The 19,485-nt window shown below is 31.7% G+C and overlaps 3 protein-coding genes across 3 annotated transcripts in view; 2 read left to right on the top strand and 1 right to left on the bottom strand.

Annotated features, from left to right (window-relative positions):
- Positions 1 to 390: 390 nt before the first annotated feature.
- Positions 391 to 6,334, top strand: LOTGIDRAFT_106739 (hypothetical protein; the record flags this gene model as incomplete). Its single annotated transcript, XM_009061774.1, has 9 exons — positions 391 to 533; positions 1,685 to 1,880; positions 2,115 to 2,218; positions 3,531 to 3,691; positions 4,049 to 4,217; positions 4,436 to 4,651; positions 4,850 to 5,076; positions 5,647 to 5,828; positions 6,179 to 6,334. The coding sequence occupies 9 exons, from the start codon at positions 391 to 393 to the stop codon at positions 6,332 to 6,334; spliced, it is 1,554 nt and encodes a 517-aa protein (XP_009060022.1).
- A 1,140-nt stretch (positions 6,335 to 7,474) lies between these two features.
- On the top strand, positions 7,475 to 9,446 carry LOTGIDRAFT_154039 (hypothetical protein; the record flags this gene model as incomplete). Its single annotated transcript, XM_009061773.1, has 2 exons — positions 7,475 to 7,498; positions 8,919 to 9,446. 2 exons carry the CDS (start codon positions 7,475 to 7,477, stop codon positions 9,444 to 9,446), a joined length of 552 nt encoding a protein of 183 aa, XP_009060021.1.
- Positions 9,447 to 12,743: 3,297 nt separating this feature from the next.
- Positions 12,744 to 19,485, bottom strand: part of LOTGIDRAFT_106573 (hypothetical protein) — a gene marked incomplete at both ends in the record, with an annotated part of 39,054 nt that continues 32,312 nt past the window's right edge. Inside the window, 5 exons of the mRNA XM_009061772.1 lie at positions 12,744 to 12,864; positions 13,047 to 13,161; positions 15,749 to 15,843; positions 16,062 to 16,137; positions 18,337 to 18,417. Of these exons, the coding sequence (XP_009060020.1) occupies positions 12,744 to 12,864; positions 13,047 to 13,161; positions 15,749 to 15,843; positions 16,062 to 16,137; positions 18,337 to 18,417 (488 nt within the window). The remainder of the gene's footprint in view (positions 12,865 to 13,046; positions 13,162 to 15,748; positions 15,844 to 16,061; positions 16,138 to 18,336; positions 18,418 to 19,485) is intronic.

The raw sequence follows: 19,485 nt of genomic DNA, 5'->3' as shown, positions 1-19,485 counted from the left end.
CCTCTCTTCGAGTTTCATCAACGACCTCTTAATAGCCGTCGTCAGCCGAAACGAAACGAAACGAAACGACCATGTAGTTGTAGCGTAACTTATAACGCTAATCAGTAGATACTGTATCTATATCTGTTGAATTCCATGATAGATATGGATTAACCTTATCACATGTATTTGAAGTGTTATTATTCTTCAAATTGCTATTATGGCTGATGCAAGTAATGGTTTAAAACGAATAGAATAACGCTAGATTGTTCATCCAACTGGATAAGGCAGCACATAAGCTAGAAGGTAAGGGTGTGCGAGAAAGAATCCGTTTCTGTAAAGCGATTACTGGCATCAAGTATGTTTTGGTGGATGATAATGGTACATATGCAATGAATATTTATTTTCAGAATGGACTTTGAAGAGATAATTAAAGCACTAGGCGATTTTGGACCTTATCAAAAACGTGTTTATTTCCTTATGTGCTTAACTTCAACGTTCACAGCTGTTCAAGTCATGGCAACTGTCTTCACCTTTGGTGTTCCTGATCACAGGTAGACCATTTCATTTGCTCTAGACTGCGATAAGAGTACAACGTTTTTCTCTAGTACACTCCTTGTACGAATACTAATTTTACTGTCATATTTAGTAAGGAAAATGAATTTATCGCCACATGTATTTTCATATGATTTGGACAATTATGTTAATTGTTAATTAAGGAACTTAAATTAAATTTTTAAATCAAAGTTAAACCTAGAAAACATACTTCCAGTACGGTTTAAAAAATCTAAACTATCCATAATACTGTTTTGAAATGCATCTAAACTGCAAGCATTGTTACAGAGTGTAAATAATGATTCCAAATTCTGATGATGAGTGGTTTCATATAATATGTTTGTATTCTGTTTGATTCACCTAAAAACCATAGGTAGAACGCTTCTAGACTCTTATTCCAGATTGCAAATTTGGTAGCCTATATAAATTCAGTAAACAAATGTCTATACATAGAAGTTTATCTGATCCAGGTTCTGACCTATATTACCTGCCAAACACGCTTATCTTTGATCAGGTTTAACCCAGTATTCAACTTTCAATAATAAATGCCGTGTGCACTGAACATGTGTGACAGTACGCCAACTTCATTTGTAAACGTCCATTGCATAAAATAGAGGGATCTGCTAGGGAAATAATCAATGGATAGTCAATAAGGTCAAAAACCAAGGTTGGCTTTGTACAAACTGGGTGAGCACGTAATATATGTATCGTATTAGAACATTACATATTATTGTCGCCTTAGTGGCTCAACTACCACATGGACTGGTTGAACCATCTCCTCGGCCCCCCCCCCCCCTCCCCCCCCCCCCCCCCATCCCTAAGAGAGCCCCGCCTTCAGGGAAAATGAAGAAGAGCGTGTGTTAAAACACAAATTACCCGGGAAGTGGCCTCAACCCACTTAAATCCATGGGCCCCAATTCATCTAGTTGAACCAATGTGTGGCCTCATGACTTATCCACGAAACATCATTAATAGTTGTCGGAATATGGCACTGCAAGAACTGTTACAACCAAGGTTTTGCGTTCAATTGTCCGATATAATAGTTTTCGAACAAAAGTTTATGAGTTCAGTTTCCCATGTTTGTGGCATACTCGTTTGAAACAGTGCACTGTTTTCTTACATGAACGCAAATGAAATATATATCTTTCAGATGCAGTATACCAGGTGTAGAGAATGATACTTATAATACAGGGAGCTTTTCCTCTCAGGAATATCATTATAATAATAGCATTTACAGAGAATGTACAATAACAGAAGCTTCTGATAATACAACATCAACTAATCCAAATGTCTGTCACCAATGGGTTTATGATAAGTCAGTGTTCGAATCGACCATAGTATCAGATGTAAGTATATGAAAGGACACTATTGGAAAATAAAATAACTAACTCACAGCTCTCATATCTAATTAGCCTACAACAACGGCGAGACTCAGAATCTCCTTATAATGAATATTTGTTGGTCCTGTCTAACGTACAGATTAACTGTCCGACTAAGCAATATACTTCTTTGCGCAAGAACACCAACTTATAAACATATGTTTTTGACCTTGGGATATACAATGATTTTTCGTGTTTTAGATGGATCTAGTGTGTGATAAAAAGTTAGGTAAATCTCATGCTCAGATGCTGATTATGTTGGGACAAGTTACTGGTTGTGTACTGGTTGGTCCATTATCAGACCTGTAAGTATGTAAACATTTAGATAGTTTTCACACGAGGGTTTAATTCAAAGTCTGTCAAAAAGGTGGGCATATTGATGATTGGAAATTGTCATTTAATAGCTTTTTGACTTTAATCTCTAATTAAAGATCCAAATTATCATAACCAGATTAATTTCAACACTGTCATAGTTATCAGCAATTGTACAAATAATCATCTAAACATTTTGTTGATGATCATCTATACAGTTGATGATTATCCATTGCCTATCATCTAAACAATTGCTGATGATCATCTAAATCTAAACAGTTGTTGATGATCATCTAATCAGTTCCTGATCATCCAATGCCTATCATCTAAACAGTTCCTGATCATCCATTGCCTATCTTCTATCTAAATCTAAACAGTTGTTGATGATCATCTAAACAGTTCCTGATCATCCATTGCCTATCTTCTGTCTAAATCTAAACAGTTGTTGATGATCATCTAAACAGTTCCTGATCATCCATTGCCTATCATCTATCTAAATCTAAACAGTTGTTGATGATCATCTAAACAGTTCCTGATCATCATTTGCCTATCATCTATCTAAATCTAAACAGTTGTTGATGATCATCTAAATAGTTCCTGATCATCCATTGCCTATCATCTAAACAGTTCCTGATCATCCATTGCCTATCTTCTATCTAAATCTAAACAGTTGTTGATGATCATCTAATCAGTTCCTGATCATCCATTGCCTATCATCTATCTAAATCTAAACAGTTGTTGATGATCATCTAAACAGTTCCTGATCATCCATTGCCTATCATCTATCTAAATCTAAACAGTTGTTGATGATCATCTAAACAGTTCCTGATCATCCATTGCCTATCATCTAAACAGTTCCTGATCATCCATTGCCTATCATCTATCTAAATCTAAACAGTTGTTTATGATCATCTAAATAGTTCCTGATCATCCATTGCCTATCATCTATCTAAATCTAAACAGTTGTTGATGATCATCTAAACAGTTCCTGATCATCCGTTGCCTATCATCTATCTAAATCTAAACAGTTCTTGATGATCATCTAAATAGTTCCTGATCATCCATTGCCTATCATCTATCTAAATCTAAACAGTTGTTGATGATCATCTAAATAGTTCCTGATCATCCATTGCCTATCATCTAAACAGTTCCTGATCATCCATTGCCTATCATCTAAACATTTCCTGATCATCCATTGCCTATCATCTATCTAAATCTAAACAGTTGTTGATGATCATCTAAACAGTTCCTGATCAACTGTTACCTATCATCTAAACATTTACACCATTGACATTTAATTCACAGATTTGGAAGAAGATCAATGTTGATGACATTTCTTATCATTCTGATCATATCCTCCATTGCTGTAACGTGGACACCAATGATAGGCTTACATTTAACCTTGGCATTTTATTTCTTTATTGGAACGAGTATATCAGGAAGTTTCACTCCAGCGTTTGTTATAGGTATTTTTTTTTTAATTAATATTTTATAAACTTTGATCGAAGTCAACTAATATTAATAAATTCCATAATAATATATATTTTCATTATATATAAAAACACAAATAATATTTTTTTTTCCTCATTCACTTGGACACATGCAAATAACGAAACTAACAAAATTAGAACATGGCCTTTCTTTTAAGATAATAATACATTCGTATCAAGTTCAATGGAAATTGTTGGAAGGCTAAAGGAAGTACAACATTTGAAACCAAGTAATAAATACAAGGGTGATAACTCTAATTCCAAATCGTTACAAACTGCTCCAATTCAAACATGAAGTTCATTTTTGGATTATTTACTGGTTATTAATTTCAGGTTTAGAATTGGTGGGGCCATCTAAGAGAGTATTCACCGGAATAATAACAGAACTATTTTGGTCTGCTGGTTTAGTTATATTATCCGGGGTAGCCTACTGGATTAAAAACACCCAATATCTTCAATTAGTTATATCAGTTCCTAGTTTAACTTTGATTTCTTTTTTCTGGTAAGACAAGCTCAATTTTGAGCCTTTCTATCTCCCTAAGCACAAGATGGTGATGTGCTCTGTAGTGGAATAATGTGGTCACGGAAAACGAAGTGTAATGGACTTTGCTGAACCTGTCAAGGAGAGCCATATTTTGCCAATAAAGGGAACGCCCAAAGTTTCGGATAAATAAGCGTGAATTAACATGAATATTTGATGAACTTGTCTCATGTTTTCAGGTTTGTTACGGAATCACCAAGATGGCTGATAAATAAAGGTCGATACAGAGAAGCTGAAAAGATAATCCGTGAAGCAGCTAGAGTCAATAAAGTTGTTCTTCCAGAAAGAATATTTAGAGGTCGTTCCAGATCTAAAGATGTCAAACAAATGTCCATTTTGAAAATATTTTCTTCAAAGATTCTTTTATCCAGAACATTAGTTTTATATTTCATTTGGTAAGATATCTATTATTTTCGTGGATGACTGGTACAGAGTTTCAGTATCTAAAAATGTACTTAGGTATTAGGTATGCAGCTGAATCTCATTCTGAATCTGAAACACATCCAAATCCTTAAGTCCCTGGTGATGCAAAATAACAAAAAGTTTTCTTGATATTCCTTTTCCAATAAAAATATTTTTTTAAATTTTTCCAGGGCCGTATGCAGTTTAACCTTTTATGGACTATCTTTAAATGCTGGTAGTTTAAGTGGCAGTGTGCATCTGAATTTTTTCCTATTGTCGGTAATTGAAATCCCAGCGTATATAATATGTATTGTATTATTGGATCGTATTGGTCGGCGATTTTTACAGTGTGGTTCATTGTTACTTAGTGGTACTTGTTTATTATTATCAGTATTTACTGTATTATATACCGATAAATGTAAGTTTTAAATTTTATTTATCTAGGTGAAGTGTTGAAATCTATATCATAGAAAAGGACACTCTGTTGCAGTCTGATGAAACATAACAAAGAACACTGTCACAATCTGAGGAATATAAGAAAGGACAGTCTGATGAAAACCGTAAAATACACTCTGATACAATCTAATGAAACATAACAAAGAACACTCTGTTGCAATCTGACGAAACATAACAAAGAACACTCTGTTGCAATCTGATGAAACATAACAAAGAACACTCTGTTACAATCTGATGAATATAACAAAGGACACTCTGTTACAATCTGATGAATATAGCAAAGGACACTCTGTTACTGTCTGATGAAAATAGTAAAATACACTCTGATACAATCTGGTGAAACATAACAAAGAACACTCTGTTACAATCTGATACTGTCTGATGAAAATAGTAAAGGACACTCTGTTACAATCTGATAATTTTTTTATAATATGCTTTCGGAAAGTTTTTTAGATCAGTCAAGCAGAAACTGATTTAAACTAACATATTTTTCCAATTTTCCAATAATCTTCATTATATTTCACTTTCTCAGCTTTAGAATGGATCACTACATTATTAGCTGTAATTGGTAAAATGGGTGTCACAGCTGCATTTGCTATAATATGGATATATACAACAGAATTATACCCTACTGTTTTAAGGAATTCTGGTGTAGGATCGAGTAATCTGATGGCTAGAATTGCTGGTGCTATCTCGCCTTATATAGCTAACCTGGTAACATACTTTATTTCATCCATGCGTTCTTTCTATGCCATGTTAATCTGAAAATAATTTACTTTTGTTAGATGGTGATGAGAACATAGTCTTATAAAAGCACTGGTCAAATATTTATAATAAAATGAGCTGCAAGCTAAAGGTTAAGAAACTTAGAAGTTTTGCGTACACTTTATTTTTATATTGTTGTTTAAATAATTATCCCATGAAAGGGGAAAATACCGCGATTTCATCCCTCTGTAAGATTTTATTTAGGAAATAATCGCTAAAGACATGAATATAAAAGTTTTAGAATTACCTTCCTGAATTCTTGTTACTTCAAACAACAGTCAATCAATTTTTATTTTCAGCAAACATTTCTTGATGGAGACATTGGTAAAGTGGCTCCGTTGATAATATTCGGGTTAGCTTCAGTATTAGCAGGTTTATTAATGTTATTTTTACCAGAAACTAAAGGTAAACGATTACCAGAAACAGTTGAAGACGCGGAACAGTTTACTCAGTAAGCAGTCAACTTCTCTTCTAGATTAAATCGATTTTTACGTCTTACCTTTCTTCATTATTGAACACGAGCGACACTATGAGAGAATTTTGTTAAGCTGAAAATCCAAAGTTTAATCGTTGAGAGTACCAACGCTCCTTTGGTTTTAAGAAAACAATCGTCAAGCTGGTTGATATCGGTAGATCTTGTGCGAATTCGATGTCTTTTGACTGATTGTTTTTAATTTATGTCGTAGCTTCTTATTCTCCGACGGTCGTTTGATGTCTTCGATTTTGAAAAAGTGAACCTTCTTATCAATTTTATAATATATCAGCGTGTATGTTGAGACTGAACTCAACTTATATCTGTACTTGAGTAGCGCAACTGATGCCTTTGTTTTTTTATTCCCAATGATATCTTTTTTTTCAGAAAACCGAGCACTGTTTTAAATAGAGAAGTAAAAGAAGAACTTAAAGTATTAAATACTGTCTTATAGCATTGATATAATGTAAAACACAGTTTCCAAAGAAATACAAAATGTTTTCAGCTTCCAAGTAATGGGCGTCATGTTCGCTTTTTAAATTATGTCAAAGATGTTACAAGATTTAATGCTGCGAATTAATAAACTGAATTTTTCTGTTCAAGCATTTTGTTTACCATGACTGCATTGGTTAATAAAGAATGAACTGTTTTTTTTCAAATTTAGCTTATATCTCAACTGATTAACATTGGCCAACAATTAACTTTTAACATGTCTTTAGAACAGGATTATAAAATTCTGAATACACTTGAACAAATTGTTTTCATGAAAATAGTTTTAAGCACAGCTCCTTGGACCAATCTCGAAGCTGTCAAAAATTCTTCCATGAACTCGGGAAAACTGACCCAGACAAAATCTGAGTTCATCTGTCCTTTAAATAAACAGTTTCTGAAGGTTTCATAAAAAAAAGGTTGCCCTGTCTTCCCCCCTTTCAGTTTCTATATTGTTGTCGATGAGTTCTTAACTGAGCCCCCTTTGACGATTCTGTGGACCCTTCTCAGGACCTTGCAGCTCTTGATTCATGTTACCAACTGTTAACAGGTAATGTCTTTGAGAATCCGATCTATTGCTGGATTTTATAGAATTGAATTCAACGACTACCTGTCATCGACCAGAGAAGTCAAAATGACCACCCAATGTAATACCCTTGTAAGTCAAAGTCTTGTTGACTGCGATGTACAGTTCCATGTACGCTAAAAAAAATCCTTCCAAAATCTATCATTGTAAAACAATGGTTTCGCAAGTACATGTATGATGGCTTTTTCAACTGTACAACTTCGAGGTTATTTCTTCGTGTATCAACCTTCATGGCGATATGCCAGCTAAATTTCTGAATGGATAAAACATGTCCATACGAATGTTTTTCCGCGAAGTAACTATTTCCGCGAAGCTTGTCTTCTATTGGTTGGTTTGTGTATTTCGCAATCAAACACCAGTATAAAGGCATGCCCCGTTACAAAGATGTTAAAATATAATATATTATGTGATACTATGAAATATATAATGGACAGAAAGAGATAAAAGTATAATCAGTATTAAAACTATACAGGGAAAATAAAATTATATTAGGTGGGTATATTTATTTTTCTTACATATTCGGTCAGATTGAATTTTTGATCTATGAATATACATTCAGTCATTTAGCAGTACCATTTGTCCGCATTGAGAAAATCCGCACTTCTAAGGGATTTGGCGCTTCCGCTTTCTTTCAAATCTTAAGTAGCACGCAAAGATACCGGACCTGGACATCCAAAACACTTAATTTCAGATCACCGAGGCACACACGTTAAAAAGGGACAGGTGGGAGATTTTCGGGGGTTTGAATAGTCTTCAAAACTGTACATAATTCCTTCAAAAAGATATGTTTGGATTTGAAGTCTCAAATTTCGACGGTAAGCTGTGAACATTATTACGATTAGTTTAGCGGTACCATTCACGTTTCTGAGACTCAGGTATGATTAACTCCCGGAAATGTCACCACTGTCCCTTTAAGGTTCAAAATCTTTAACTAGTAGTTATCTCTCATCAATCAATTGGAACACAATAAGGTCAAATAAACAACCTAGATATTCTATGATAACTTTACTTTGGCCTAGATGTGGTCAGCAAGTTTTGATAATTTTGTGTGAACTTTATACTCCCAGTCCAGTTTAGGTGCCAATAGGGTTGCAGAGGGACATTTGCAACCCATGGAATTTGGTTTGTAGCAAGTTCTAGGAAGCTGACATCACTAACCCGCCACTGTCAACGAAATTGATTTTCTTGCCGACCTTCTGCCGAACAGGCAAAACATTTCCATACAAATTTTCCGCTCCTGCTTCAATAATATGCAAAGGTAATAGGTTGGCTACAAGTATTCAGCGCAACTCTGCTGCAAATCACAATCCAGAAATTTTATGTAGTTTTCCGTTATTTCCATCGTCCCGTATAAACCAATAAAGATTCAACGCCATATGGTTTGCAATGATGGACATGTACTCTTTCTCAACTTTCAGTTGTTAATGAATCTTTAGCGTAAAAAGCCTTCCCGAACGATAAGATCTTTGTAAAACAATAACATTTATTTCAGAAGCCCGTCAGAGCCAAGAAAAATTTCACAATGTTAGAAAGGGAAATGGTACCGGAGTATGATTTTAGTTTAAAAGACAGGAAGTGGTCACCTTGGCAGTTGATTTTAACCAGCAATATCAATTACTCCAAAAAGACAGATTGGTACCAATATAAATCCTTTTACGTTAAAAAGAACATAGAAATGCTAGAGGATAATAATCCTTCATTATTTGAACTGGCGATACAAATACAACCAGGATCAAAACGACACGTTGTATATAATCACATATCAAGATGCATTACCGGGAAAACGTGGGAACGCCGGCTATTCGCACAGAGGAACATTAGAAAACAAGTTGACAAAGTCGCGCAACGAGGATTTTCATTTTATTTACGTCGACTTCCACTTACGGATGCCAAAATGGAGAGAAATATTGTGAACATTTTAAAGAAATATGACTATGCTTGGAAGAAAATTCGAAATAGAAGATCTTGTCACCGCCGAGTGGAAATTGGTCATCATCTGATATCTGATAATAGTTTATAAACGTCAGAAGCAATTAAGAGACGAAGACATTTTTCATACTGATAAAAGGCAAAAAATTTAATAGACATCTTTTATTTGTTTTTTTCTCTCAAGGTTTAAGATTTGTTCAGAGAACTTTGGTTGGACATCATTTTGACAATAAACAATTCACAACAACAGATGGTCAAAAAGTGGACATATCAAATCAGTGCTAGAAGAAAAAGTAACATTACATTTACAAAAAAAATTACACTGTTAAAAAAAGGAAATAAATGAAAAATAGACAAAATTTAAAATAGACATTTATAGATATAATAAAAGAAAGAAAAAAGTTAAATTGGGCTATTAAACAGTTGTGATTATGTGCACATTTAACATTGACTGCAATAGTCTAATATGTCAAAATATATTAATAATTATTTTACAGTAGCAGGCTTTTATCTTAAAACTACAACTGAACACAATTTAAATCTTAATTTTTAAGTGTAAAAACTAAAGATAATTCTAAGAAAGTATTAAAATATTTCCCATGCAGAAGAGCAATAGTTCTAACGCAAAAAATTAAGTTTTGCTCAATATTTTTCAGTACATACAATTGTGTTCTAATTTAAATGCCAACCCTCATTATTATCAAAAAAATTCAAAACTGACTGACTCATCTCAAGTTAAGTTACTGTGAAAATTTGTTTAGTGAAGGAAAAAAGCCAGTTACCATTTCTTACAACAGGGTTGAAGTCAATGAACTTGCCAATGTTAATTAGTAACATTCAGAGATTGGAGAAGAGTCATCAAGTTTTTCTAAATAATGCTAATGCCATTAGGAACTGTATTATGCTTCAGAGAAAGATTCCAGGAATGTCAATAAACAGTTTACACTGAGTTTCAGTTATTTTGGTAAACATTTTAGTGAATTCTCACTATCAAAAAGATGTTGCTCTTCAATGAAAAAACTATAAGCATTAAGCCTGCACAGATTGGATATTAATGCTTTTTCATATTTCTATAATATTTGTAAGAATTAAGAATTGTGTACTTAGATAAAGAAATGGTGTAAATGGTAAAATTTTTGAAATATTTTTTTTGCAAGCTCACAACATTAATGATGGCAGTTATATCAATCCCTGTTATGTGTTTAATTTCTTTATGCATTATACAATCTAATCTCAAAATGTTTACAGAAAGTAAAAATAGGCTTCATGAATGAACTGGTGAATAATTTAGAAAGATCAAGATTTCACATTAGAACAGAGTGGTGATATTTATGATAATTGGTGCAAGAGCATCATCATTTATTAGTTAAGCTGTGTTAATAAGCCAATGAGAAGACTATGAAAGCTCTGAAAATTCACATTTACACAGATTTGCTTAGAATAACAAGTGAAGTGATCTTAAAAAATATTATATGATTTTTCGCAGATAATTTATGAAAATCTGCATAAATATAACATGCCCAAAAATGATCTATTTCTTCAAACAATCGTCAACTAACCAGTGTTTTTAAGTACACAGATTATATGGAGATTATGCATGTATAATTTGTATCATTAACATAATTAGGTATAATACTGCAATAATATGTGATAAGGACAAATACCTTAGAAATTAACATAAAAACATACAGATAAAGTACATTAAATTCTCAAATCTTAAAGCCAATACAAATACAGATCTTAGTTTTTCAAACAACTAATGGCTGTGTTCTCAAACAGTGACTATGTAATTCATAAATATTGGATTGTATAGAATTTTAATTAGCCAGTTGTGTATGACAGGCGAAAACAATACCCAGAAAGGATTAATTTCTTTCTAAATATATTGAATTAAGGCCAGTTGCAATAGTGCAAATGCCTAACAATTTGAATAACCCTGTTATATGATCACAAGAAAAAACATCCAAAATACTGGATGACTGAAAGTCCACAATGGGTTAAAAACATTCCAGAAAATTCTGAACACAGCCTCAATTAACAACAAAATATGAAGGTAGATGGGAAAAAATAGATTATAATTATTATTATGTAAAATTGATTTATCTTTAAATAATAAATGTTTATCTATATACATGCATAATAAATATTAAGAAGATTATATTCCAGTTTAGAATATTATTAAAATAGTCATAATTATACATCTTTAAAATTCTACATCAAGCCAAGATTTCTACTAAATTTTATCAATGTGCAAGACCCTGCATTGAAATTACAAAATATAATTATTATAAAAAAAAGTGTATACCACTAGTGCTAAATAAGATTATAACTAAAGCTTTCAAAATCAGAATTAAACCACACTTGTGATGTCTCTGAGCAAATAATTCAAACTATTTCAATCCCACATCAGTATTATGCTTTGAAAATTCTGATTTGTGTGTACTTCTACAAGGTCTAGAGTGGCTTTTGACAAATATAAATATTCTTTACACTCAATATTGAAATATATACTTATCTATAAATTAAGGTTAGCACTCAGAAGGAATGAATATGATCAAATGAAAACAAAAAGACGGTAATGCTAGCAAATTGCTGCCCAAATACTTAATATATGAGCTTTGAATTTGTTATACATATACAAGTAATGTATATATATTACGGAAATATATTTCTTATTATAATGAATATATAATTTGACTAGCTTACTAGAGTGATTCAGGTCGGATTAAAAAAAAGACTTGATAAAGGTGAGTGAATGAAGTAAAAGCACTATAGACGTTTAGTGGTTGTTTAAAAAGGGTAATATCAAATATAGCTTAATTATGAAATCCATCAATATTGCACAGGTCTAAAATTGATAATAAAAGATTAAAGGATTTCAAATATTTTTGAGAAGGGTACAACACCTACAGTTATGAAACAGCGGAAAAGTACAAAAAAAAAGAAAAAAAAAATTTAAAGCGGCACAAAATATCCTTGTGCCCAGTTAACATATTCTTCAAGTGAACACTTTATACAAGATAAGAAATAGTGCATCATAAAAAGGAATCATCTCAAAAACCATTCTCAAGTAAAGTATGTCAACATTTTTTCATTCCAAATTGAATATAGTGCCTACTGTTACCCAATCTTTTGTAGTATAAAGTTTTCAGCTTTAATGTTTTTAATTCATAAAGAATATGAAATGAACTGAACCTCTCCTGCATCAAATTCTCAAAGTCCCACAAATGTAGGGATCATAAAGTGCCATTAGGCATGGGAGTTGTTTATAAGTTGGAATAAAATTGTGTTTACAACAAACGATGCAGAAGAGGTCAGCTGTAAACAGCTAAAGGCAAAATGCCTATAAAGCTAAGAAAATCATTAAATAAAATATTGGCTAAAAATTCTATTTAGAATGTGGTGTTGAAGCACTTCCTGAACGATGAAAATGGACATTCTGCCATTTGTTTTCTTTCCTTTGCCAAACTCTTGTCTCTTCTGATTGCATTGTGACAGGAAGGCCATTTCTAGGAAATACAAATACTTATGTTATTAAAATTCATTCAGAAAATTAGAAAACTTATTAAATTTCAAAAACTTGAATTAAAACTGAGCTGTGTATTAACACTGAAAACAAATCCATACAACTGACATATTGCTTTTATGTCAAACAAAATAACTACACTTTCAGGCTAAATTTGGCACCTACCTGTCAATGTATTGTGTAAGTCTAACATAAGCAATACATGCAGAATCTTCACCTAGTAAATGTACATGAGGACTTATGATGCTTGTGTTCACAGCCTTATTATTTTTTGACAAGACTGAAAATAAAAACCATTATTTATTAAATATCTGAAAGATTTCCATCCAAACTGGCTACTTCACACAGAATCTGGCATATGAATAAAAGCAAAACTATATTTTATAATATGGAATAATGAATAAACATCATTCTTCATTAATATAGATATTACATATTTAAATCCTACCACTTTTACACTAAAACTTGAAATGTTTTGTCAATTATAATTGACTGGCTGAAAATGCACTTTAATATAGTATATAAGCTTATAATAAGATGATTCCCTCATTTAACCAAATATTAACAATTTTCTTCACTTCTCTGTTCTATTTGGGAAGGGTGGATGAATTTCTTTCTATTGATAATAAACCAAAGCTATGCTCAACAAGCTGTTAATGTTTAAAATCCCTCTGGTTTTGCAGCATGTGGAATAGAATTATAATTCCTGTGAGAGTAATGTAAAAATGCTACCACTGTTGGTACTTTAAACAAACAAATAAATATATCCAATTGCTTAATCTTTCCACAATTACAGTAAATTAACAACATTCATAACATTTATAGGTAAACATTTAATTAGCCACAGAAACATCAAGTGATACTGATTAACAATGAAAGAAGAGTTAGCTGAAAGAAAAGTTAGCGATTGAGTGTATTGGACTAAATAAAAAGTTATATATGTGTTCAATAGTTTAAAAAGCTTTCATAGAAGATGCTAGGATTTCCCTTCTGGCCAATGCTGAAAATAATTATAGCCAATCACAACTGGACTTAAACTGCAGCCACATGCCAATTTAGGTGCTTTATGCAATCTCTATCATGTTCAATGTCAATTACATCAAAAGATGCAAACTTGTATTTGTAACTTGTTTGTGTATGTACATATTTTTTTGTTAAATTCATGTCATGATTTATCTCATCACTAAGAGCTAGTATATACATGTGGTTAGAAAAAAATGTGTAAATTTATACAGATCATGCTATTATATATTTCAATACATCTTAACATGCAGAGTGGTACTAATACAGAAGAAGAACAAAATGCACATTGTAAACACAATAAACAAAAGAGGAAACATTGTTCTCAGACACTACATTTAAAACATGATCTAAGTATATCTGGTATCTACACTGTACAGACAGGGTTATAAATAGTTTAAAGTTATACCCGTAGCATGACGAGAGAAAGTGTTGTCACTCTTCGGGAGGTACTGAGCCACTCCAGCAGTACAAGCTCCTAGCAAAGGGAAAAAGCAAGTTTGTTTTGTTAACAATCTTATTATAATTCTAATATGAATAATGCAATGGTATGATAATATGCTGGTTAATATGAATACATCATCTACAAGGGATAAAACAAGGTGAACCATTTAGTCTTGTTCTATTCAATAAAAATATTAATGAACTACACAAACACAAATTAATAGCACACAACTATTAGTAATCTATACAGAAATCAGGAAAGAAAATGAAATAAAGAAAAATTATGAGAAAATAAGGAATAATCAACCTAAATCAACACAAAAGTGTCTGAGAACGGTTTTCCATTACAAATACTTTAAGCATAAGGAAAAAAGAATCAAGCACAATGCTGAACATTAGATGATTACAAAGTATGCTTATAAAGATAAAGATAGTCAGAATAGGGCAAGCTTAAGGGATATTAATAAATGATTGCAAGACATAGCAAGGAATACACTCACATGGCAGTTAAATGGATTGTAAAGAGGCTTTCTAAATTTTGTATGTGGACACAGATAGCATCAATAAGAATCCATGCCAATTTTCAATCAGACATCTATGGTTCCTGCAATTCCTAAAACTAAGTGTTTGATGATGTCACTAATCGCAAGAACTACAGACATCTTACAAAAAATTGGAATATTGTAAATTGGTGCTATCAGTGCCCTGTTCTACAAAATATTTAGACAACCTCTATACAATCCCTATGATAAGCTTTGACAATGCTGGTATACAAGAACCTTATGGATAGATGGACCAAAAGACAAGTTGAAGTAAAGAAAGTGTGACAAAATTATGCACCAATACGATGTGAAGATATGAGAAAGTATGAATTGAGTATGATATCTTATTAATGTGAGGTTTGGGGAATGTGATATATGCTACAGATCCTGAAACAGCCTTGGCTTTTGATAAATTAAGATTCAATAGTGTTTGCCAATGGGTTTAAGAACATGTACAAAGTATCTGAAAGTTGACTGGAGTATAAATAAGTAATAAAATTTCATCTAGTCTAAGTTTGTTTAAAACAATAATATAAAATATTCCCGTTATACAAGAGAATATAATCTAAGAACAATGCTTATTATTAGTATAGGATACAAATATGCCAATATATATTTCAAATGACTGACAGTCCTTTAAATTACTAACTACCAGTAGATATTAGATTGAATTAATTAAGTAACACAAGACAACTAGGCCTACTCCATGTTTGACTTTCAATATTTGCCAAAATAGATGCAGTAAAGAAAAAAGATTAAGGTCACATTAATGGAATTGTGGATATAAAAGTCTTATAATAAAAAAAAAAAAAAAAATACAAAAATTTTTCTTTTAATAGAAAATATTTTAGGAACACTCACCATGATCAAAATAAAATTTATGGAAGTCCATACCAACTATAAGATTTCCTAGAGCTTCTGGTTCAAAACTGGTCAAATTAGGATCTATCAATTTCCTAAAATAAATCAATAGATCAATGCAATGAGTCAGAGTCAGTCACAGGACAAAATTTTCAATACAAAATAACTCATTTTTTTCAATATTTTAATCATAACAGAAATGGATAGGGAGGCTTCTATGATCGCTTAAGAAGGCTACTAATAAGCCTTATATATTTGAACAAAATATTCTTGCTTTATGTTATAACACAAATTTCAATTCTTAATAACTTACGTGTAAGTATCAAAATCTCCACTAGTTATAGCTTGTAATAACTGTTCTGTTAGTTTAATCACTTCTTGCTTTCGACCTGGTAATACAAATAGACATTTAGCGATACAGAGATACTCTTCTTTGCATTATATTTTATGCAATTGAGAAATTGTTGGTGGTGGTATTGTAAGTGGTAGAAAAAAATCAATGAAAAGTCACTGCACTGCTAATATATGGCACAAAAATGACTTTGTTACCATGGAATGATTTCAACAGAATTTTGAGAAACTTCAAGAGCAAGTAAAGCAAAAGATATTACATGCTCTTGAGTCAAGTCTTGCACAAAATCCAAAATCTGGATACAAGTACAACTAACTTGATGTAGGCTAATGCTTTTAACTAAAACTAGTTGGTGTAACTAATTGTATAACACAGCATTTAAAGAACTGATGCCTGCTCAAAAAAGTACACAAATGGATGAGAGTTGTTTTGATAATATAATAAGAAATTCATACAATCAAGTTGCTATTGAAATTTGGATTTAACTGCCACATGTAAACAACTCCTTTTATGAATGTGCGAGACAAATGTCAGTACAACCAGACTCGTCAAGTTGTGTGACAAGTGTGGGCACTACTACATGTATATAGTTGTGTGTCAAATGTCGGTACAACTACCGTTATCAAAGTGTGTATACAACTAAATTTATGAAGATGTGTGTCAATGTCAATACAACTAAATTAGTTATGAAGGTTTATATATAATCAGTAAAACTACATTTTTGAAGGTGTGTGTGTCAAATGTCAGTACAACTACATTAACTATGAGGTGTGTCTAATTTCAGTACAACTATATTTATTAAAGTGTGTGTTACATTTCTTAAGTACACCTACATTTTTTTAGAGGGTATCAAATGTCAGTACACATCACATTGTTTGAAGTGAGTGTGTCAAATGTCAATACAACTACATTTATTAAGGTATGTGTCAAATATCAATAACTTCAATTTTGGCTCATTGTTGATGCAGTAGGCCTACATTCTAATTCAATTTATCAGGAAATCCTACGTACAGATATGCCTACATGTGTCTCTATCAATGGTACCAGTACCACAAGTTTTTCAGGATAAATGACAGATTTGTTTACAATGTCCATAAGAAATCAGCTGTATCTTGTCAAGGTCAAGACAGGAGATAAATTTAGAGATCAGTCAATCTACACAGATTATAACAGGTATAATCTTAATAACCTATTTTTCTTCTCATTGACTTTACAAGTTAAGACTAATGATAAATAGCTTACAACGTCGTGAAGATATTCCTTAAGTGTATGGTCAATACCAATCAATAGTACTATTAGTAATCCCAAAATACCACAACAAAACTAGATGCTTATTTTCCATTGTTCCCTTATTAAAGCAATAAGAAATTCTAAACTGCAAACCCAACTTCAGTTGAATGAAGATGACTATATTACTATTTTAAAAACCAAACCAATTAACAGTATGTTGAAACAAGGGTCACGGTCACTCTATTGCTTTGTATAGTTTTTGGAAGCACCTGTTATTATCAAGGAAGTTTTCCATTTTCCATGACTTGTGTTCAATAGTCAAACAATTATGGCCATAATAAATGACATTGTTCAAATTTTCAATTTTTTTTGGACAAAAAGCTTTAAAACATCTAGCACTGAGAAGCTACTTGAATACCATGAAACAGTAGGTAACATCTAGCAGGACTGAATATTACAAGACAGTAGCTATTTTGTATAGAACACTCAGAATCAAACAATACAATGGTTAACACCTTAGAAAACATGGTACATGGATTGAGATAGAGATGTTAGTATATTTGAAGAACAAGTGATGTTAGTTTAACTAATGTGATGTGAACAATGGGGGAGAGTTTGTTTTTGACGTCACACTTGAACTCAATACTCACAATCGGTTTCTGGTTTATTCAAAATAGCTACTAATGAAATTAAAAATACCAAATAACATTATAAGCTATGTGGACCCTCCTAAAGGCATGTCTAGTTGATATACCCAGTTAGGGAATAGCATGAAATGAGCCTGTCTTTTTATATTCATATGAATACAAAATATTTTTGAATCCCTTATTAGCATTTTGTAAACAATATATGGAAATAGGTGTTAGATTTGGATGCTTTGTTTAATACTTGAGACATCTGTACAATAATTATTGAACTAATTCTGCCTTCGACTAATTTCCTGTTTGTAAGTCACTTCATAAAGTATTGATTTCAGATCCTAAGTATTAATACTAATTGTACTTACTTTTACTATCCTCATCTTCTATAGTACTGCTATCTGTAGATTCCTTTATAGCATCATTCTTTTTAACATTTAAACTTCGACCTACAAATCATTAAACAATTTAAATAAATCAAAAACTGTTCAAATAGTCAAGAAAAAATACATCTAACTTACTTAACAGGATAAAAGCTAAAACAAGTGTAACAACTTTCAAAACTTTAATAACATAAAATTAAGTTCACAATCACAAATCTGAAAGAAAGCATTATACATGATATTTACCCAACATAATCTATGATTTTTATATAAATTTCATAAAAATTATAAGTCCATAATGAACACAATTACAATAGAAAAATATTTACCCTTTTTATTGTAATACACATGTAAAATAGGTCTAATATTTGCATTTTGCTTAGTAGTTAACACTTTATAATCCATTCGATTTTCTTTTGGCAGCATATTTTGACCATGTCCAAGTCAAGAGAATAGCAGAGATAATAGAATTTCCGGTAAAGGTGTTTAGAATTAATACTAATGAATAGTAATAGGAATAGTACTATTATTTGTGCACCAATCAATATCACATCAGTGAGTGCTATTATCAGTATCTGACACTAGTCGTCATTATTATCATAACTTAGCAGTGAATATATACATATAGTGCTCTCTATATATATAAGCATAGCTTTATGCATAGAGTATAGGAAAAAAATAATAAATACTTTAGTATTGTTTTTTAAATTAATTAGTAATATATGCCAGAGTTGAAATATTGAAATATCAGTAAACCTTCTCAACTATATCAAAGCAATTGGACCTATCATTAAATCTGATCAAATTATACTAACTAAAAGACCTCACAAGACATAAAATTTAAACCTAAACTACACTCAAAATTGCATCACATAATAACACAAGATTAAACCCACTGTAACATCATAAATATAAACTAGTATCATAACTATCACACAGAATTCATCACATCCAATTATCATTGAAAAATTATTATCAAAACTATACACAAGATTTATTTTCAGCACAAATCATTTCATATCCTTGACCAAATAACTATTTATCTAGATATATCTACATACTAGCCTATACATAAATAACTATCAAATTTATTAAGGTTACCAATTATCATCAAACAAAACACACAAGAATAGC

Source organism: Lottia gigantea, assembly GCF_000327385.1.
Source record: "Lottia gigantea unplaced genomic scaffold LOTGIsca_5, whole genome shotgun sequence".
NCBI lineage: Eukaryota > Metazoa > Mollusca > Gastropoda > Lottiidae > Lottia > Lottia gigantea.
Note: the sequence above shows the minus strand (reverse complement) of the source record. Positions and strands in the feature narration are given on the sequence as shown.